At 47.0% G+C, this 22,447-nt stretch overlaps 1 protein-coding gene across 3 annotated transcripts; it reads right to left on the minus strand.

Moving 5' to 3' along the window:
* Positions 1 to 907: 907 nt before the first annotated feature.
* LOC129206535 (histone H2B 5-like) lies at positions 908 to 22,374 on the minus strand. Of its 3 annotated transcripts, none has more exons than XM_054825882.1 (2): positions 22,133 to 22,374; positions 908 to 5,832 (listed from the first exon to the last, which is right to left on the minus strand). In XM_054825882.1, the coding sequence occupies exon 2, from the start codon at positions 5,801 to 5,803 to the stop codon at positions 5,423 to 5,425; it is 381 nt and encodes a 126-aa protein (XP_054681857.1). In that variant the 5' UTR covers positions 5,804 to 5,832; positions 22,133 to 22,374; the 3' UTR covers positions 908 to 5,422. The 3 variants fall into 3 exon arrangements, with proteins under 3 accessions (XP_054681857.1, XP_054681868.1, XP_054681846.1); XM_054825893.1 differs by lacking the exon at positions 22,133 to 22,374 and adding an exon at positions 8,512 to 9,762; XM_054825871.1 differs by lacking the exon at positions 22,133 to 22,374 and adding an exon at positions 6,823 to 7,374.
* Between the last annotated feature and the right edge of the window lie 73 nt (positions 22,375 to 22,447).

Raw genomic sequence — 22,447 nt, forward strand, 5'->3', positions numbered from 1 at the left:
CAAAATGGAAATCAGCATTAGAAGTAGCATAATTTATTTATTTGTAAATAAATACTTCAGATCAGTTAGTTATAAGGGGTTTTTTCTCCAAATACTGCTTTTCCCCCATTATGTTAAGTTCATGAGTTTGTTTTTAGAGAGAGTCTAAATCTTTTTATCTCTGATTTCTGCTATATGTGATATCTGAAGTCTTAGCTTGTTTCTCCAGCACACAGCATCTAGCACGGCACATGCATTTCCCACTCCAGTGGGTGCATTATGATGCTGATGTCCAGCAGGTAAGTGATTCACCTGAGTGTATTTACCAATCATTCTTTAAAAAGAAGATCTTTTTCTTCCTGGGGTTTTCAGATGCAACATCTTATTTTATGTTTGTTGCCTATAAACTTCTCACAGTCCAAGGAAAGATGTTTCTAGTGGCAGCAATCATTAATTCAGATAAACAGAAATTCTGAGCGTGCATAAATCACTTTTCCAACCACAGAACCTCAGTGATTCAGTCTGTGCAAGTCCAAAGTGTTGCCCCGCGGGGGTTAAATGATGGGTGCCAGGCAGAGCGCACCCCAAGCAGGACTGTGGCAAGGATGGGTTGCAGGCTTGGCTCTGCCCGGGGCAAGCTCCCTGGAATGGCTTGAAAACACATGCATGCCCATGTTGCACTCATGTTTGGGGTAAGTGACACCGCAAAAGGAGTCACAGTGGCAGCCTGTGACATCCCCTCAGTCCAGGGCTGCTCTGGTTTTTGACTGACCCTCTGGCAGGACCAGCCGGGCTCCATCTCTGCTGGAAGGGTGGCTGCTGTCACCCCGGGTCTGGAAGAAATATGATGGAGAAAGAGAAATGTTGGGCTTGGGGAGGCCCTGGTGATACAGCAGAAGCAAAAACATTCTGACAGCTGGGTCTCACCTGACTTTCAACAGGTCTGCATTTACATTTTATTTATACATTTAACAGAAAACAAGTAATTAGCTGTAAGATAGGTCATAAAACAGCAGTAATATAACATAGATCATACTTAATGTAACACTTATTGTCAGAAAAAAACTCTGTGTACATAAGCCTACAAGACACCATGCATGGAGAGTAAGCACGAGATTGCTCCCCAGGTGCTGCTCCCGGGGAACTCCCAAAATTCTGGCAGCAAGTGATTTTTATGGTTTAGTTCACAGTCTTCCTTTCCCTGTAAACAACTTGGTCTGGATGTAAACTGTCAGGAAATGCTATGATGGGACAAATGCTCAGGGCTGTGCAGAGGCCATGGCAAGCTTGGCTCCAGGGGTGACCGGGACCTGGAGCTACCTCCACACCGTTGCCGGTTGCCAGGGCGGAAGGGCATGCAGCCACGGGGCTCCTCTGTGCAAGGCTCTTCAGTGGTCTCAGTCCAGGCATCCCCTCCTAGGACATGCAGCAGCATCCAGGACAGGCACTCATCCCGCACACTTGTGTTTACTCTTGGTTTCCCCGTGTTTGACTAAAGACCTGTCTGTCCCGAGCAGGAGCAAACCTCCGTGCACGTGGCCACTCGGGTCTTTTGTAGGTTGAGGTCTGCTGTGAGGGGCGAGCGGACTTTAAGCCCTTCTAGGGAAGCAGGGTGAAAAATGAGGAGTAGATCTATAGCTGCTAATTTTATCTCTTAAATTGTACATGAAAACAAATAACTCAGTACAGTGACATCCATGGAGTTACTTTGAAGTTAATATCAAGGCTGTATTACTCTTTTTCAGCTTCCTTCTCCAACTTTCAATCTGCAGTTGATTATTTTTTTTTGGCAAAACACAGGAACGTCCCAGAGGCACTTCTGGGATTGCAGTAGGAATCAGGTAGGGACAGTGGGGCTCGGTATATTATCTTCATTTTTAAAATGTTTTATCAATTACAGAGCTGAAAATACGTATTTTTTAAAAGTCCTGAAGTGTAGAACCCCTTTTCTGCAGCAGATCCCCTTAGCAGGGAACTGTGATACATGTCACACCTCGATGTATTGAGTGGACAATCGATGCCTGAACGTTTAGACCATTTTCTATTGCCTGTACAGCAGCAGGCAGCTGCGGGAAGGGCAGACTGCCTTGCGTGCTGTTTGTCTGCTGAACAAGGAGCCTCCAACTGCTACAGCTGGGTGGCTGCGTGGGAACAGAGTCCCCTTCCCAATGTGCTCGCTTTCCCTCGTGTAACGCTTGATGTCCTGCGGGATCTGCAGAAATGGGATGTGTCTGATATCCAGTGTCAGGACTGTTAGAGAAACTGCTTGTGGGACACTGCAAGGGCAACACCCATAGCGGTATATTTAAAAACCACATCTTTTCTGCTAACTGGACCATTCCAGGAGACACAGGTTTCATTTCTTCATTTCTCCTTTGACACCAAGGCCATTAATTTCCCAACTGCTTTCTGTGGCAGTCCTAGTTTACGCCAGTCCTGCCTTTTCTGGATCGGCCCTTCCCTTGGCCGACAGTGTCATCGACAGTGTCTGTACGACAGTGACAGATTGGAGCAGCCACCAGAACTGGGTTAAAATGAAGCTTGAAGAAAAAAACCCAAAGGGTTCATTTTAACCTGGATCAGTTTCTCAATCCTGTGCTCCACATTGTCAGGGACAAGTAAAAAAGTGATACAACGGGAGAGTGAAGAGCAAATGATGTGTGAAACGACAGCCTAAACTATAAATGGATGGAGATGACCAGACTCAGTCACTCGGCTTTAGACAATATAAAAATCCTCTTCAGGCCTTCAAGTATTTTTATAGCCTTAAATCGCTGTTTCCTCTCTCTCTGAAACAATCTCCAAAAACGGAGAGTGGCAACAGTGACACATCCCAGAGAAGAACATGAGACCAGTACTGTATGTGCGTGGGGCCAGCAGCTCTCGCCCAAGCACCCAGCCTCGTCCCCAGCTCCCCGAGCTGCCCAGGAGACCCTGGACACCCATCCAAATGACCATCTCATTTTATTTTCCTGACTTCTTGCAGTCTGCAGAGACTGGAGTAGGACTCTGCTCTGCTCAAAAGAGTGAGGATTTAGAGGCAGTGCCGGGTAATCCTGGAAGGTGTGTGTCCTGGCTCGCACACACTGCTTGAACTGAAGCGGATTTATTCCACCCTGAATTCCTGCCTTCAGGAATGATGCTGGCACTGCCGGCCAGCCCTTCACTCCCTGCATTCCCCTTCTGCATCATCCGCTGTCTGATTTCTGGTAGGAGAAGGGCCAAGGATGGTGGTTCTAGGCCCACTGCAGGTACATTTTCATCTTTGGTAGCTGATTTTGACTATTTGAGTGGAAAACAAAAGGAAGTGTGAAGCTGTCACCTCCAAAGTGTCCTGGCCAAGGGGTCCAGGTTACCAATGCTACTGAGTACAGGTACCGCTGCTGGAGCTGCTCCTTGTGCGCGCTGACAGCTGGGGATATCTTCTGAAAGGTATCTCTGGGGATTCCTGCTGGCATTGCGGTATGAAATGTGGCTGGAGTGTGCTAGCACTGAGCAAAATAGGGTAGGAAAGCCCCTTTTTGGGTGGGGGGTGTTCAAATTCCAAGCTGCAGCAGGGGGATGGGAGCAGCCTGTAAGCAACCGTCGCTTGTCCTTTGCTCTTGCACAGGGACCCCGCGCTGCCCTCGGGTGTCTGAGCTGCTCTTGGCTGAGTAGGTCTAAGTCCTCAGACCAAGTGGAAAATGACTGCAACGCTGTTAAAAACCCCAAGAAATAACTGGATCTTCTGGAGCTGCAGAGTCCTACATGTAGCTCCAAAAGCAACATAAATTTGTCAAGGGTCCCCACACTCTCAAAGTGCAAAGAAAAAAGATAGAGATAAACCTAGGGGAAAGCGAGAGGTGTACTGCAAGGCTGCTATTTTGGGGTATGAATTTACCTTTTCATTAAAAACAAGGTCTTGGAGTTTGCGGAGAACCTGCACTTAGCTCTGGATCCTGTCTTTACTGCCCTTTTTATTTACAGAATAAGCTGTTATTTTAAAGACATGAATATTTTTTATCTGAGCACTACTGCCTACCAGAGATTTTGATTTTTTTTAAAATGCTGGCTAATTTTGCGTTTTGAGTAGGAAGCTTCAACTTCACACCAGTTCTACACATGCTCTTCTTCTGCTATCCAGCAGTTCGGGCAAGATAAACCTGTAACCAAGACATCCTTCCACTAATTTTTATGGCTTTAATCAGGATTTTATTATTGCTCACCTTACTGTGGACTTTGAGAAGACGTGGGGAGTATCCGAAGTAGTTTAAAATTATTTAATCTTTAAAATATCTCTGGGATGAAGGCAAGTGTCCCTACAGATCCACCCAGACCCAGTTCTTGCTTTTGCTTTCTAACAGGTGAATAAAGCAGCGAAGGCAGGGCCAGGTGAGCTGCCTGGAGCGATCTCTGCGGGGAGCCTGCTTCTCCCCCAGACTGCATTAACCACCTCTGCTCCCACGCCAGATGCTTTCCCAAATCCTCAGTCCCCTCCCGACACCTTTGTGCTGTTTGTCCTGCACCACCCCAGCGCTTGCAGGAGAAGGGACCCCCATGGGCACCACCCCATCTCGCCCACGCTTACGATGGAAGGGAGCGCCCAGGCAGCGTTGAGGCAGGAAAAGTCTCTGAAAAGCAGCAGAATTAGCAACATCTTGAACACCAAAGCAAGTCCTAAAGCAGGCAAAGCAGCAGCCGGGCAAGGTAGTGACCCAGCCCCAATATCCCCCCTTGTCCATCCGTCCGCCTTGGCACGAGGTGGGAGGCAGCGGGCAGCTCCAGCGCCGGCACCCTCAGCCTGCTCGATGGCTCATCCATCAGGAACAACGAGGAGGAATAGCGCCTGGTATCATCCCGGACATCTGCCTGCCAGGCTTGCTCTTTAAAACAGGCTGTCACACACAGACAGTTATTGTATCAATATGGATTTTATTCTACAGCCCCTGCCTCGTAGCTGTCGATGCCACTTCTGCTGGCACGGGGTGGGCTGTGTCGCCATACACCAGGACGGACACGGGCTACGAGGGAGAGGATACCAGTGCTGACTCCTCGTTGCCCGTCTTGGATGACTGTGAGAAAGCAGCCAAACAGGAAGACTTCAGAGATGGCATCTCTGTGTCACCGCTGCCAGACTCCCCCGCCAGCGCCAAACATGCATGTTTGCCAAGCGCAGAGGAGAGTTTGGATATACTGCAGTCGGTCAGTCCTTCGGATGAGATGTGAAAGCAGAGGCCTCCTCCACCAGCCCTGCAGAACCTGTCGCACGTCCCGAACAGACTATGAAAATCAGCTGACATCCAGATCACTGTCTCCTCTTCCACCAGACAGCTTCTCATGCCCATCCCAAGGCTGTAAATTGCTGTGGATAATAGCTGTGACGTTTATCCGGACCGTGGCTGCCTACCTGTGCTTGTGCGGAGGGTTCGGTGCTTGATGGTCCCATTGGAGAGGTGGTGTCCAGCTACTTGGAGCTCGTGTACTTGGTGACGGCTTTGGTGCCCTCCGAGACAGCATGCTTGGCCAGTTCTCCTGGGAGCAGCAGGCGCACAGCCGTCTGAATTTCCCGGGAAGTGATGGTGGAACGCTTGTTGTAATGGGCCAGGCGGGAGGCTTCTCCAGCAATGCGCTCAAAGATGTCGTTGACGAAGGAGTTCATGATGCCCATGGCCTTGGAGGAGATGCCAGTGTCGGGGTGAACCTGCTTCAGCACCTTGTAGACGTAGATGGAGTAGCTCTCTTTCCTGCTCTTGTGCCGCTTCTTATCACCCTTCTTCTGAGTCTTTGTCACAGCTTTCTTGGAGCCCTTTTTGGGGGCAGAAGTGGACTTTGCTGGCTCTGGCATCCTGAGAACTATTTCTCTGGGTCTTGGAGCTGCTTGGAAAGAACATCAAAAAAATCAAGCTCTTATTTGTTCTCCTACAGTACATTTTTACTGAAAGATGAGAGAGTCTGAGTCAGACACAAGCGACATCTCTGAATCTGAGACAAACACCCCATGACCCTGTGCAAGCATTTTTGAACTGCCAGTGAGAACCGCTCTGGTTTGTGTATGGTTTTTTGCTGTTTTCTGTTTAAATCCCCATAACACTGGCCTTGTAAACATTGCTGAACCCAGGCCTAGTTGCCATCTACTTGGTAAATATGAGCTGGAGGGTGAACATATTTCTGAGAAGAACATTGCAGTTCCAAAGAAAACACTAACTGCAGCATGAAATGAATTAAATCTTGCTGGAATGGGCTGGAGACTGTTGCAAGATATCACTGAAGCCACCTTTATATGAGACTGGGAAAATGATTTATATGGTTATTACAATCGCCAATAGATCCCTTTTTCTTTGTATGTAGGTAAAAGTTTATTTTGAGGGTGCTTTCATTTCTGTGGCTATTGTTTTACACCATGTATTCCAGTGGAATATAAAAATCATACAGTATTAAGCTAGGGAGCTGAGCTACAGGAACTTTTCAGCATTCATGTTAGCTAGTAAAAATACCAGAGAGCAGAAAAGCTCAGAAGAGGTGGCAGGAATCACCTGGCAGAGAAACAGGAATGTGGATAGGAGGAAAAAAGTAAAAGTGCTTTTGGGCTACGTGTTGATGGAGAGAAGCTACTTGGACTGAAATCGTTTCCTGCTATTTGGTGCTTTCTGCTTTTGAGAGAGGGAACCTCCACTGGCCAGTTTTTCTCTGAGTTTTTCTTCATCAGGCCACAACCTGCAGAGCCCTGACCTGCAGCTGACTGCTGTCATCCAGAAGCGCAGTAAAAGACACTACGTAAACCTGTCATAAAACTGGGTGCCTCCCCTACACTACAAATTTACATGTGCTTTACTACGTGGGTCAAGGGAACAACTGTGTCGTAACCTGGTAAATGGTTTTGTGTTTCAGAGGACACTTTGAGTGCTCGCTTGAAAGGCAAGGCTTCTCCAGGCTTTGCTGGAGGATCAGCTTCCAGCATCACCCCAGGGCTTGGGCTTTTACTGCTCTGCGCCTCTTCTGAAGATGCCCTAGGAATTATGGTCTGCTGGCCAAGAGAGCCTAGAAGAGAAAAAAGAGCTTCAGGGCTGGTGGCACATGGGAAAATGAATAGAAGTAAACAGGAGAGAGAAAGCTGGGATGTAACATATGGGCTGCACACACAGAGCATCAGAGAGAGACCTAAGCGGTGCCTGTGCCAAAGCAACAGCTGCACGCTCAGCCCGGCCTCTCCTCCTTGGGAAGGAACGAGATGCTGCCCTCCACCCTGGCCTGGTTTCTCCACTGTGGCCTCCGTCTGCAATCCAAGCCAAACACAGCAACTGTGTTGCAACCAAGTCTATAAGAAATTCCCAGATGCTCCTTGTGGGAGCAGATACCTTCAATGCTGAGGCTGGATTTACGTGCCCACGTACCAGCTCCTGCATCCACACCATGCGAGAAACCTCCACAGCTCCAAGTCCTCAGTGCATGAGATGCCACCTTCTGCCTGCAGCAAGCACCATGGCTGCTGCTGGCTGCTTTACCCTACGAGGCACCGACACTGGGCTCTGGCCAGCGCGTGGTCTGGGAGGTGTTGGGCAAAGGGCAATGCTGAGCATTTCAAGTGGAGTACACCCAGCTGCAAGGGCGGGCTGGCACTGCTCGGGATGCCAGGGAGCAGGGACGCAACGTCTCCACCACAGCCCTCCAAAACGCCCACCTGGCTAGAAGCAAAAGCTGGCACCAGTGACCTTAGCACTGAGATTTTGCTCAAGCAAAGCAGTTTCTTCCTTGCCACTAACGGGAGTTTTGCCTTTGTGAGGCCTGAGAGGCCCGTTCAAGTCTCCTTTGCTTCACCTTGCCAGAAGTATTTTGTCACTCCAAAATGGGATATTGTCCAACTAGGTGGAAAAGGCCAGGGTACAGGAAAATGTCATGTGACAAGCTGCAAGCACACCACCAACTCCTTGCTGCACCAGAACCTCAAACTTCTCATGACTACAGCATAAAAATATTTAAAAAACCCCACCAAAGCTGGGTAAATACATATAAATCTCTCTCAAATCAGGTATGGATGATAGGAAGAAAAAGAAATAAACCAAACAAATGTATTGAAAACTGTTGATGCTTTCTTCTAATTGGCTTCGGTTTATGAACATTAATCTCTTTTCCTAGTTTCAGGAAACTTGTAGTTATAACATATGCGGTCATACCACCTGGCAATCATAAAGTGACATATTTTGCTGACTCTCTGAAGTTAAAGGAAAAGCAGTTTCAATGAAAGAGGAAGGAGATGGGCACATTGTGAGAGTAGCTCTCCTTCAGGAGCAGCTTTGCACCCTCTGGCAAAGCTTCATGGCCAAGTGAGCTGAGCTAGGTGGAAAACTATAGACAAAGACCATGCCCAGAGACATGCGGGATGGTTCTGACCAAAGTGGACTCTGAGACTGGGCATGGAAAAATGCTCAGTTTGAGCATACGAGCAAAGAGTGTCACAGAAATGGCAGAAATGTGCAGCTGGAATGAGTCTCCAGAGCTCCACGCCTTGCTTCAAGGGTGGGGTACGAGGCATGCCCTCCTCGTTTATTTTCTTACCTTTCCTTTAAAATCTCCAAAGACATGATTTCCTCGTGCTATGTGCTTGACTCTGACACCTCATCCCCTTTCTTAATTTTCCCAGGTGTTCTTCTCAGTGGAGACATTTGGAAGGGCAAGTGCTGGACTGTCCCAAAAGTCCTGGACACCCTTCAAAAGTCTGACACCTGCCCCCTTAAGCACATTTTCTTCTTCTGATGAAACCATAATTTTTCTTCCTTTCTTCCTCTACTTGGGAGGGAATACAGGAAAATAAATCCTCTACTGCTCTTGTTCGCAGACTTGAAAATATGACTTTTCAATGGAAAGGCATTTTTCCAAGAGAAGAAATAACTGTGTGCTTACTTCTTTTTCTCTTGAGCTAATTTCCTGATTAAAAAATACCACGACTGGAAAATCTAAATGACTATTTCTTAGGCTTTTTAAAAATTGTGTCCTTCTAAAATATGTATTAATTGTTAAGTGCACTTGTACTGCAGCTTTTAAAAAACGAATACAGTGCCCAGCAGGCACCAGAGTGATTTCATATGTCTCCAGAAAAGGTCACACCTACAGGACATCTCCATCCACTTGACTGGCTAACGCCGTTGGGTAGCATGGCCGGGATCTCATTCTTCTCCCATGTATGGCTGCGATGAGGGAAGCAATGATGCTAAAGTTCAGAAATTAACAAAAAAGCTTCGGTGTCCTTGCTTCCCTCCACCCGTTTCTTTGCAGCCTACTGTTTAACAGGTAAATAACAACTTATTTGGGAACAGGTTGTCTTCCTTCCAGTTTGTTTGGGCAGTGCCTAGCACAAAGAGCCTGATTGCGTTTGCCAGGTGCTAAATAAATAATGTTAATAATGGTTGACTGTATCACCAACCCTTCTGTCAACAGTGCAATGCAGTTCACAGGCAGGTGCTGCTCTGGTATGAAGGCAGAAGCAGTGGGATTATTCCCGAAGTGTCCATGTGGAGAATTTCTTGAGGGAACACATTTAAAAAAAATGGTTTCTTTTTATGAAAATAGTTGCATTTTCTTTTTCCTTTAAAAAAAAAAAAACAAAACAGAAAATCTGAAGAGGTTAATAATTACTAGTTGTTTTGTTTGGAAGTGTTGCCATCATGAATGACTTCTCTACTGTGGGGATGACCAAGCACTGGCACAGGTTGCTCAGAGAGGTCGCAGGGTCTCCATCCTTGGAGATACTCAAAATCCAACTGGACGTGGCTCTGAGCAACCCACAGCAGCCAATCCTGCGCTGAGCGTGGGCTGGACTAGATGTTCTCCAGAGGCACCTCCAGCCTCAGCCATTCTGTGACTCTTGGAGGCTGAAGCTGGGTACCTCTTGCCTAGAACATGCTTTATGAGCTGCGTTCCCCCGATGGACGTTTCCCATGGGATACTGCAGCCAGAGTCTCCCACAAGGACCCCTAAGGAGGGGAGATGGTGCTTATCTCCAGCTCCAAGCCACCGAGGTCCCTGGGACACAGGGTATGGCCATGCAAGAGGAGGCACTCTGAAGGAAGATCTCTGGACACATTTTTTTTTTTTACGGCTTTGTATGCTCCGAGTCAATCAGTTAGCAGTGCTGGCATTTGTTTCCTTTCTCAGAACACCAACCACAAAACCAACCACAGCGTTTTTTCTAGCCAGCTCCAAGCAGCAGCCTGCCTGCTGCTAGAAACCAGAGCAGTGCGGAGTGACAGATACATCTTCCTTTGTGTTGACACCCCTTTCTTCAGCATCATTAAAAGGAAAATGAACTGAAAACATATTCAAAGATACAAATCACCGCAGTCTCTCAGATCTGAGATGCGAGAGGAGCCCTGCTGAGAAATCCCACGTGAAGCCTGACGCTGTCTCTGTTTTCCCCAGGCCTGATACACTGATGGAGAGAGAGACAGGCACGGAAGCTCCCGCAGCATTTGTGTTCATTTTTGGTCTTGCTGCTGAGTCTGTAGGACCAGTGCCAGTTTGGTGCTAGCAGTGTGCATGAGTGACCACGGGTGGACTATTAGCTGGCCTTTTGGAACTCTCCTCATGCAGGGGTGGAAACAGCACCTGGATTTTTTCCTTTTTTTTCCTATTAAAAGCTGTCCTTGCTGTGATGAGCTCTGTGGCATCCACTGTAAATCCCCATGCCCACCGGGCTGCTCCCTTGCTATCATTTCCTAATCAACCATAAAAGTTACATTTCTAGAATCAGCACTTTGTTCTTAGGAGGTTTTGGTGAAAAATTAAACACTTGCAGGAAAAAGTCAAGCTCGTCTCTTTTGGACATCTGATATTCTGATATTTGCTAATCTGATGATGATCTATTTTAATCCTTACTAGAGTAAATGAGAGCCAACAGACGCTTGCTGTTTATTCTGCCCCTTAAATAGGAACGTCCTGTGAGTTCTGTCCAATTACTGTCCCTTTCCTTGGTTTCCTTTGCTGTATAAAGTAAAGAAAACTTGGCTTTAATCCTACATGTCAAGAAATGTAAAGTGAAATTTGCTGCTGCTTTTTGTTTTAATCTCTCTGAAACGCAAAGAAGGGCAACAAATTAGGGGATGTTTCCACTGAAAGGAATTCTAATGGCTTCATCTGCTCTGAAACGCTTGTAAGAGCCCAGGCAGCAGATCTGGTAAATACAGTTTACAAATTACCAGATGTCAGCAAGTGACTGCTGTTGGTACAGCGTATTTCTGCAAACTGCAAATCCCCTCCCTTTCATAATGTACGGCCATCTACCTGCAAGTTATTAAAGAAGAATTTTCTCACCTGACAGGTGCCATTAAATAGTAATAGCTGAGAAAACAAGCAGATATTTTATGGTTATTTGGTAGCAAGCTCTGCCTTAGTTAGTAAAGCAGATCAGGAGCGTGATGAGTCACCATGAGACATCGGTGATGCTGCCTCATGTGCAAAAACTGATAGTCATATTTTGGACTGGAAAGAATTTTTCTCTTGGTATGTTGTATGGCATGTGACAATGAGGTAATATTTGCTTTGAAGTAATGAGGAGAATTTCCTAGAAGAAGATAAACTAGACTGAAATGCCTGATTTCTTCCAGTGGTGGAGGGGCGCAGAGATCAGTTTTGGGATCCCAGGTCTCATCCTGGGTAATCCAGTATCAATAATAAGGCCTCATCCCCAATCCCACATGCTCTGTTGCATTTGATATGATTGCTCCTGTAAAGTTATCATTTAAATGTCTAACTTTTAACCTTGGATACACACACATGCAATTCTTTTACTGAAAAGATTCTTGCTTGCGCATTGGACCACGAAAATATGTTAAACCTGAAGATGCCCCCTCCTCCTTAACATAGAAATAAATGCTACAAACTCACTCCCTGGCACAGATACACTATGTTCAAAGTGATCTTTAGATTTCTTTAGAAGTACACGCAGAACAGAGCACTGGGATACACTGGCGTCCAAGCTCTTGACTGATCCTTACCATTGCTTGTGCTAAAACATTGCCTGGGAGTTCAGTACAGGAAACTCCCTACAGTAACCTTTTCCTTTTTCCTTTTCCTTTTTCCTTTTCCTTTTCCTTTTCCTTTTCCTTTTCCTTTTCCTTTTCCTTTTCCTTTTCCTTTTCCTTTCCCTTTCCCTTTCCCTTTCCCTTTCCCTTTCCCTTTCCCTTTCCCTTCTTTTCTTGCATTTCCATTTATGATTTTAGAAAACACATTTTTAATCACCAGCAACAGCTGTAATTTCTTGTGCTACTTCTGCCCAAACTGCAAGTACTTCTTGGGGTTGTGGGGGTATCAATCAATCAGAGATGCTTATGTACAAAGTAAGGAGCAGGACCCTAGATCAGAGCTCTGTGCACAGAAGATACATTGAATTTTTAAAGAGAAGAAAATCTTATCCGTGAGTCAAGCAGAGCAACAGAGACACACAGTGCTGCAAGAAGAATGACTGTCAGGAGGCTAAATACTGCTGTCCTTACTCTGATTAAAGGAGTGCCTGAAGTCAACGGGGGTTTAGCCTGGGTCTGAAACTACAAATACAATGTTTAGAGATGCTTAGCACCAACAGCCAACATTGATTTCCACCGGAATCCAGGAGGCTCAGTACTTTGTAAAAATCAGACTCTGCATTTTATCAAGGTTTTGTTACTGTGAATAAATGAGTACTTAAAAAGCTTTAGCGTGACTTTTATCTGCTCTTTATAAGAGCACTCATTATCTGCCTGCTTTGGAATATCTCTGATCTACACGTTTGACCAACAGGATCTAATAAGGCAAAAAGGAGAAATGATGTTTTCTATAGATCGATACCCGTTAAACGTTTACAAGAGCACACCCAGTACCAGCATCTGCTACAATTACACTCCAGCCAGCTTTCCCACAGAGTGCCTGGGTTTAAGAGAAACCTGTATTACCGCAGCCATCCTCAGAAAGCCCTCAGCACTAACACAGCTCAACAGAGAACACAACCAGGGTCACTCCTTTCCTGGGGTTTAATCAATAAGTCAAAACCTTAACACAACATAAACTTCAGCACAAGCTTCCTCTCGGAGTTTTACAGTCATCAGGATTTGCTGCCTCTGCCACGAAGCCTTTCCTGAAGCAAGAGGCTTCTGTTCCCTTCACATCCCACTACAACTAGCTGGACCCACTGGGAGTCAACCTGTCAGCAGCAACTCCGTGTCTTGGTGCAGGATTTAGCTCCTGTCCTTAGACTAACTCAGCAAAGTTGCTCTGAAGGCAGGGACAGGTCAAAGCTGGCTCACTATGTACAGGCAGATGATCTCCAGCCCACCTGGAGTCCTGCTGGGCAGGAGAAGCAAGCAAGACATCACAGCAGCTCAGCTAGTTGGCAGCATCACGAGCTCTACCTATCTTCTTGGTGATGTACAAAGTACAGGCTACTGGAGATGGGTGTCAGAACAAAAATCATAGGTGACTGGGGTCTGTAATACTAACAACTCATTACACATCACAAAGGTGCTTTATTTATTCCATGACACCCTATGCTATTGAAAATAAAAAGTGCAGATTCAAAAGAAATTGCTCTGTGCTGCATAAAAAATGAAAATCAGTTGATCTTTGACCTCATCATTTCAATTTCTCTGGAAAAGCAGAAGACCATAAACTCACTGAGTCTGCTATATCTAAGTAACTCCTACAATGGAGCCATGGTCTCTAAACCAGTAATGATAATAAGCCTAAAGAACTGCTATGGCATTTAAGCAAACTATTTATATGGAGTAACAGAGAATTATCAAAACTCTAGACTATTTTCACTGGTGCTGAAAAAGGCATCCATTAAAAATGTGCTAATTCAGCCATGGCCAAAAATATGAGAGAAGCTACAGCCCAGCACCTGGAGGCCATAAGGGGAGAGTGGGTGGGAGAGGGAGACGCAGCAGCCCCAGGAGATGAGAGCGGCTTCGGAGTTAAAGCAGGAGTTACGTGGGAACCAAGGCAGACGTGTCGCACCTCTTCCTCCCACATGCCCCATCCCCAGGTTTCAGTAGGTTTCCGTGAGCTTTTCCAGTGCTATGGATAATTTGTGTAGCAAAAAGAAATAAAAGCAGTACCCCCAAACGTTTACTCTGGCCATACCATGTTGACTGGGAATAACACATATGGATATAAAACCATGCCAAAGTGGAAAGCTGTGTTCTCAAATTAGGCTGAAGATCAGACTGAGGTCATTAAGGCTTTTAAGAGTGATGTGGTGGGTACATCACAACGTAAGTATTACCACATATCCTCCAATGGCATGGATGAAATAAGCCCAACAAATCTTTTTAACAACCTTCATGCGACGTATATGGGTCTAATGCACGTATGCTCAACAGACCTGGGCAGTATCACCAACTGTCCCCCTGCGTGGGGAGAAAGCCAGGCGACGGCATGACGTGCGCAGCTGTAATCAATCATGTCCGACATTCCTTCTAAATGAGAGTCCCAGTTACATTACCCACATTTCAGCAAGTCCTGAAAATGATTTAATAAAATGATTGGAAAGCAAGCGATTAATGAAAAAGTCAGGAATAAGTGAAAGCTGCTTTATCATGGCTATAAAGCATGGGTGCCTGGGAATGCAGAGTGTAGATGCAGGAGCCGTGGGTGCCACAGAGGGACCTCCAAAAGGACGGCGTGCCAGGCCACAAGCTAAAGGGCAGCGAGTGGCACAGAGTCAGATTTCATTGCTACAGAATACTGAAAATATTGTAATATGTGTATTAATAATTAATTTGGCACAGTGATAGCAATTTTACTGTAAAATGGAGATGTGTGACTATTACTGGAGCCTGCGGGGAAACAAAGATAAATGTCCTTCTCCAGATCTCACATCATCCAATAACTGGATTGGGAATAGAATCCAGGACTGCTGACACCTCTCTCTGCTGCAGCCACTAGATCACATTACCACAGGCAGAGAGTCCTCCGAGCGTTAGAGGTCATCATCTGTACGAAGCAGGAAAATGGAGAGCCTGGTATATGGAAGAAGAGGAGAAAAGCATGGCTGGGACAGCGCGGCAAAGCTCCACTGAAGAGGGGAGCTGGCTGCTCTTCAGAAACAGATGAGGGGTGAGCACTAAGGACACAAGAGTTATTGAAGATAAGAGTAAACTCTGTCATAAGAACTGACAATAAACCGGTATAAAATGTTCATGGATAAATTTATGCTGGAGATGAGAAGAAGGAACCTCACATCCTTACTTGGAAGTGGGAGGATGAGAGCAACAGAGTAGGGGAGAAAGATGAAGAAACCCGTATTTTCCATAGTTCAAAGACAAAACCTGATTATTTAAAAAAAAAAAAAAAACAAACAAAAAACCCACCACCAAACAGATTTCTAGGCTATGGCTCCAGCAATAGCAAGTAACTGCTCTGCATTGAATTGGCTGGATAGTCACAATCAAAAAGTTGCAGTCAGTGGCTTGATGTCCAAGTGGAGAACGGTGATGAGTGGTGTTCCTCAGGGGTCGGTACTGGGACCGGTGCTGTTTAACATCTTTGTCAGCAACATGGACAGTGGGATCAAGTGCACCCTCAGCAAGTTTGCTGACGACACCAAGCTGTGTGGTGTGGTCAACACGCTGGAGGGAAGGGATGCCATCCAGAGGGACCTTGACAGGCTTGAGAAGTGGGCCTGTGCGAACCTCATGAAGTTCAACAAGGCCAAGTGCAAGGTCCTGCATGTGGGTCGGGGCAATCCCAAGCACAGTTATAGGCTGGGCGAGGAATGGGTTGAGAGCAGCCCTAAGGAGAAGGACTTTGGGGTGTTGGTGGATGGGAAGCTCAACATGAGCCAGCAGTGTGCGCTTGCAGCCCAGAAAGCCAACTGTGTCCTGGGCTGCATCAAAAGAAGAGTGACCAGCAGGTCGAGGGAGGTGATCCTGCCCCTCTACTCCATTCTCGAGAGATCCCCGCAGTACTGTGTCCAGCTCTGGGGGCCCCAGTACAAGAGGGACATGGGGCTGTTGGAGTGAGTCCAGAGGAGGGCCATAAAGATGCTCATAGGGCTGGAGCACCTCTCCTATGAGGACAGGCTGAGAGAGTTGGGATTGTTCAGCCTGGACAAGAGAAGGCTCTGGGGAGACCTTAGAGCAGCCTTCCAGTACCTAAAGGGGGTTACAGGAAAGCTGGAGAGGGACTGTTTACAAGGGCATGGAGTGATAGGACAAGGGGTAATGGCCTTAAACTGAAGGAGGGGAGATTTAGATTAGATATTAGGAAGAAATTCTTCCCTGTGAGGGTGGTGAGGCACTGGAACAGGCTGCCCAGAGAAGCTGTGGATGCCCCCTCCCTGGAAGTGTTCAAGGCCAGGCTGGATGGGGCTTTGGGCAACCTCGTCTAGTGGAGGGTGTCCCTGCCCATGGCAGGGGGTTGGAACTGGATTGTCTTTAAGGTCCCTTCCAACCCAAACCATTCTAGGATTCTGTGACTAACCAGACAGTGCCTTTCTGTTCCAGGTTGCTGTGCCACTGAAGAATTGTTATCAAAACACACAGAAGTCATTCGCTTTGCATTTCTCTTTCCTTTATTCTTTTCTTTGTTGTTCCTTCCTTCTTTCTCTCACACCCATTACAAGTGCCAGGAGGTTCAAAGCCCCAGGAGGTTTGCTGCCACTTGGTCCCGTCCAACATGTGATATTTGTACAGTGTGACACATTACTTTGAATGACCAGCCATAGGGTTGAAAAGCTTGCAGTTCTCCAGAAACATTGAAAAAAATGTTTCAGGCCAGGTTAGCCTGTGCCCAAACTCCACACCACACAAACTGCCCGTGAATGGAGTTATAATTTGTGGTAGCATCATTATCACGTGGACTTAATGTGCTAGTCACTATACTGACACAAGCTAAAAAAGGACATCTCCCTTCCAGAGAAATCAAAGCGTAATTAGGGATACATCGATATTTAGGTCAGGCAGGGGTGCAAAGAGCTCTCTGCTGAAGACTTGGTTGCAACCAGTATATCAGCAGTGAAGAAAATGGGGGTTGCTGGATTAAGTGACAGCCTCAAAATGCCAGCGGCTCTCGCTGGTCAGTAGCAATTAGAATAATTAAATGTAAGGCTTGCTTTTCAAAACACAGAATGGTTTTTGAAGGCAGCAGGTTTAAATTGCCAGTGGAATGCCACATTTTCTCTACTATACTGTTATTTTTAACCACCCATGGCTGCATCCCCCTATACTCACTTTCCTCTTGAGGCTTCCACACCTTTAGTTTCCCCACAGCTATGGTCTCCCAACCCGTTTCTTCATCAGAGGAACTGCTCGCCCTTTGCTCTTCCTCCTCCCTGCTGGTGCCTCTCTCAGTACGCACTCTCCGCAGACCTCACCAGTGCCTCTGCTTCAAGAAGTACATCAGTGTGGGTGACTCCCGAGTCCTTATCTTGAGTGCTGCCCCAGTTATTAGGCAGGCACGATCGATAAGAAGGACAACTAGAGCTGGGCTGAGGACCCACAGTGCAGGAGAGAATATGGGATCAATTGTGGCATGAGAGAAGGAGGACGGTGTGACAGGAAGGGTGAGGCAGCTGCATGGCAGAGTTGCTGTATCTGCAATGCATTTTAAGGCTTATATACATCAAGAATGGAAATAAGCCATATTTATATCGGGTTCAGACAGCTCGATCCTGATGGGATGCTCCCTGCCTCCCGTCCTGTAGCACCCCACTTGTTACTCAGTCATTTTCCCAGTCCCACAGAGGACCCAAAGATGACTTCCCCCTTTCCGTCAACGTGGCAGCAGCTTCCCTACCCTTCCTTCATCCACATATGTTAACAGTTCAGTTCAGTTCTTTTGGTTTTCCCCTTTCCTTCCCATTCCTTGATTCTGCCTGCCCTTGTGACAGAGAAATGAAGAGACTTATCAGATGCTTTCCCTGGCTCTCCTTCACTCTAAGATTTCTCTTTAAGTGCTGAGCTCCAAAGTGGTCTCAGACATTCCTTCCTCTCTGCCCTCCCTGCACCTCATTGCAAGAATTTCTTCTGCAAAAGCGTCACATGCTTTTCCGCCTAAGCTTCCTCTCGCTTTCCAGGGCAACTCACATCCTCTTTTTAAGTCCCAATAACCTTCCTGGAGGCGCGCTTTCAGTTCCTCCTACCCCTTCTTCCATTGCCTCCTGCACACACTGTATTTACTCTGTTGTGTTTTCGTCTCATTCCTATCTTCCTGTCTTCTTTCATGCAGTATTTTCTGCTTGACAAGTATCAGTCTACTACATACAATCTCTCTCCTCACAAGAGACAGGGCCACATTGGTTACACAAACAGGTTATAAGGGGAGATTTTATATGCCTAAAAGCACGTCCATTTTACCTGACTCTGTCTGTTGGTCTAACATAAACATTGCCTCTGCTGACAAAACGTCGCCCTCTTAAATTCTTGATCATTGTGGCTACAACCCCACAGTTTCCTCCTCAGCAGACACCTCCTGCAATGATTACCTGGGGAATGGTCCTCAACCTTTGGCTGACGCATCTCGACTCTCCAGGTGGCACATCTCATGTCAGAGATGAGTCCTCTGCAAACGGAAACTCTCTCTTCCCTGATCCTGGGGTAAACACCAGTTTTCAACAAATAACATGGAAGATCTTATTGCTACAAACTGCCTGTGTATTTTCACCAAATTCAGAAAAAAACCCCTCTATTCTATATGAAGTTTTAAGGCTGGTTTGAAAGATAAATAATCCCCCCCCCCCCCCGTATCTTCAAGATGGTCGGTGAAATAATCACCAAGGGTGGTGATTAACTCTCGCCACAAAGGAAAATGTTGAGTTCATGTAGGTGGCATATAAAATCCCCCACTCTCTTTATGAGTCAGGTAAGCTGCCAGAAAGTGGAGGTGGAATCTGTGGGATGGAGCTGTTTTCATTCCAGCCAGTTAGTAGTATGCTTTTTGAAAGACAAAAAAAAAATAGTTTAATCATTAAATCATATTTTTTTTTAAAACTAAGAGTCTTATTTAAATAGCAAAATCTAACACTTGCCCTTCATCCCCAATGATGCTGTATGTAGTCTGTGATAGTCAAGGGGAAATATTATTAAACAACCCCACCCCCTGAGGTTAACGTAGCATTTTTGGGTTATGCACCTATTCTTCCATCTCCCACCCAATGCCTCTGATCCTACAGTCACAGCTCTTTCCTTTCCCTCTGGCTCCAGAAAAAAAGGGAAGCTGCTGAGCCCAGATCCCAGCCTCACCCCACACAGAGCCCTTTCAGAGGCAGAGCTTAGCTCTGATGGGAAGAAAAGCATTTCTGTCCCAACAGCTGCACAAAAGTGGCCTAACAAATATATAAAACAGAACAATTAGCAAAAAAAGAAAAGCATTTTGTGGGGTCTAATTTTGGATCAGTCCAGGATTCAAGGGATAATTCAAATTCAGCATCCCTTATCTAAAATTATAGACTTTTCATTACCAAAAGTCAGAAATTTAGAAACGTGAAGAAAATGCCATTAGTTCCTTGGGTTCAGGGGGCTTACAGTCCTCCTCTGGTACTGTCGGTGGGAGCACAATAACTGCTCTGTTCACAGAGCAGCCTGAGCGAGCTGCTTTCTCAAGTTCCTTCTGAACTGAGGAACATTTCCCACATACTTAATTCTTCAGTCTATACAATGCATGAGTTGAGGATGGGCGGGAGCAGCGTATTTCAGGTGCTGAGAAAGGGATGCAGACTATCAGCATGACTCATTTCTTTTTGTTTCAGCTGGAGAACGGAAGATCTGGAGTGGAGTAGAGATATATGTATACACATATATATATAACTCTATATGTAAATATAAGTCCAGAGAAAGGATGGAGAAGGACAATGACCAAAGGAACAGGGTGGTGAAAAAACGTCAAGAGGAAGGTAGAGTAAGGCAGTGAACTGAAATGAGATGTCAGAAAGGAGAGAGAATGACAGGGTATAAAAACTGGGAGAGAAGAGGAGAAATAAAAGGAAGGAGAGGATATATGAAAGCTCACAAAAATGAGAGAGAAGTTGTGAGCGGACAAAAAGCGGAGAGAAGGGGGAAGGTAAAGCTACCATCACAATGTTTGGCAAGACGGAAATACTGAAGCATAAATAACACGCAGAGAAGAGAGACGTGGAGGGTCACAAGAAGAAGGAAAGATCTTGCACAGCAAAGAAGATGTCAAATAAGCAGTTGGTAGAAAAAAATCACCTGCCAGAACAGCACTTCTCAGAGTCACGGGTGAGAGGTGCTGCTGCCCCAGCGAGGGACAGAATCAAGCCCTGGGAAGCGACAGGCTAAACCCAAGGAGAACAAAGGATGAGGCCAGGAGAAGACAAACGATACCACTGTACTAGGTTGCTGCCTTTTGTCTAAAATAGAAATCATGAAGGTCATTGAAATTGCCACTTAGATCCTCCCTTTGAAACTTTAAAAAACCCCTTATTTTTTCCAGTACAATCCTTCTTCCTCCTTCTTCTCTCCCAAGGTTGGGTAAAATTAATTACTGTACACTCCACAGTTACAACTCCCTGCCAGGGAAGAAAACCCCAGACACCATTACGCCTAGAGCAGACCTTGCTCTCTGGCTCCCTTTGCATATAGAGGCTTCTGTAGAAATATTTCAGTAGACAAAGCTAGATTTCCTGTAGCTCCAAAATTACCATGATGGAGTTGGATATAATTAGCAGGATGAGGAAAGAAAGAAGAAGAAAACAGGTGCCCACTCAGGGAAAAGGCTTTTTTTGTTTTGTTTTTATAATTAGGAAATCTTACCAGTATAGAGGGATAAAATTGCTGCTGGTAAATAAACTATCACTCCTTTGCAGACTGAATAATAGGAACAAAAGAAGAGGGTGTGGGAAGTACATTTATATTATCAGATTCTTTCTGTTATGAACATGTGTTCAATGTAATAAAAAATAATCAGTAAAATAACATACTCTGACAAAAATACCATGGAGGCTATAGAGTAAAACCCCCAGGAAGATCAAATAGTGTTTCCAGGGTAGCACCAGTCTGAGAAACCAGAGCTTTATTAGTAGTAACAGGAGCAACATATGGAGATGAATGAAACCGTGTTTGCAAATGTGATATGCAATTGCACACTCTCGCTTGGCTTTCCTTTTTCACGATCTGACTCAGCCTCCACATGGCTCCACTCCCCCATTTTTTGATTCATAAATTCTTGATCGCAAAAAATAAAGAGTTACAAAGCCAGCATGCAAAGGGCACGAGATGACGTGAAATACGAGGATGCTTGTGAGTGTGGAACGGGCCGTCAGTCACCAGTGTGGAAATGGACAAATCTGCTGGAGAAAAGCAGCGGAGCCAGGGCCACCCGCTCCGGGCGCTCGCCGGAGGACGCCGCGCAACAAACCACAGCTCGCCTCTGTTGCGCTAGAGGCACGCGCTGAGGTAGACAAACCTATTACAAAATTGTATAATATTGCTTACGCTGCACAGCAGCTGCTCTGTTAGGCAGTCCCTGCATCGCCAAACCCAGAAGATGGGACATGAGAAGAATGACAAATAAAGGGGTTTCTTATGTCATATACTCCCTGCATTTCTAAAGCTACGAAAAAGAGATCAGGGTTAACAACAAGCAGCGCAAAAGGCAACAAGCGGTGCACGAGCAATGGTGTACAGCCCTGCACGTTTACTAAATAATTAACAAACATACAGAGCGTTGACACAGAGGCGTCCATACACAGGAACGACCCCTTCCCTGCGGGCCTGGTTTCCCCCGCGTGTGTGTGGTGAGGCTGCAGCCGGCCAGCCCGGCCCGCCGCACCGCCGGCCCCTGCAGCCGGTACCGGAGAGCGGCCCGGAGCAGGTACCCCGGGCAGGACTGCAGCCCCCAGCCCTGCCGCCGCCTTGCCCAGGCTCGGGCACCTGCTTCGCCTCCAGCCCTCGGTTAACCGGAGCGCGGCGATACGACTCCTAACGATTACAGCAAAGCACAGGCAAGGCTGCCGCCGTGTCTCTGTGTTTGTCAAGCCCGGAGCACAACGAAGCCCGGATCCTGCGGGGCTCAGGATCCGGCCGCAATGCACGCTACCGCTACCCATACACAGCATGACGGTATAGGCTGTAACAAATAGCATACTTAGACAGCGCAACCCCCGCTGCAGACTATTCCGGTGTGCAATGCATATAGCGGAGGGCAGCACACACTGCACCATAAACAGCCAGCACAGTATGGAGGATCTTGCCTGCTAGGCGTCTGGACTCCTTCGCAGGCGAGCTCCAGGCGCCGGCGCGGCGCAGGGCAGGTGCACGCCGGGCGCGGCGGCGGGGCTGGGGGGCTGCTCGTTGCCGCTCCGCGCTGAGCCTGCGGACGCCGCGCCGGGCGGACCGCGGAACCCGCCGACGGCCGCGGGAGCTGGGGCCGGGCTACGGCCGGCGGGGCGCCTCGCTCTGCGCCGCCGCCGCCGCGCTCCTGCGGGCCGGGCGGGGCCGAGCCGGGCCGGGCCGGGCCGGGCCGTACCGCCCCTGCGGCCGCCCATAGGCCGCCCCGCCCGCCCCCG

Source organism: Grus americana, chromosome 1 (genome assembly GCF_028858705.1).
Source record: "Grus americana isolate bGruAme1 chromosome 1, bGruAme1.mat, whole genome shotgun sequence".
Lineage (NCBI taxonomy): Eukaryota > Metazoa > Chordata > Aves > Gruiformes > Gruidae > Grus > Grus americana.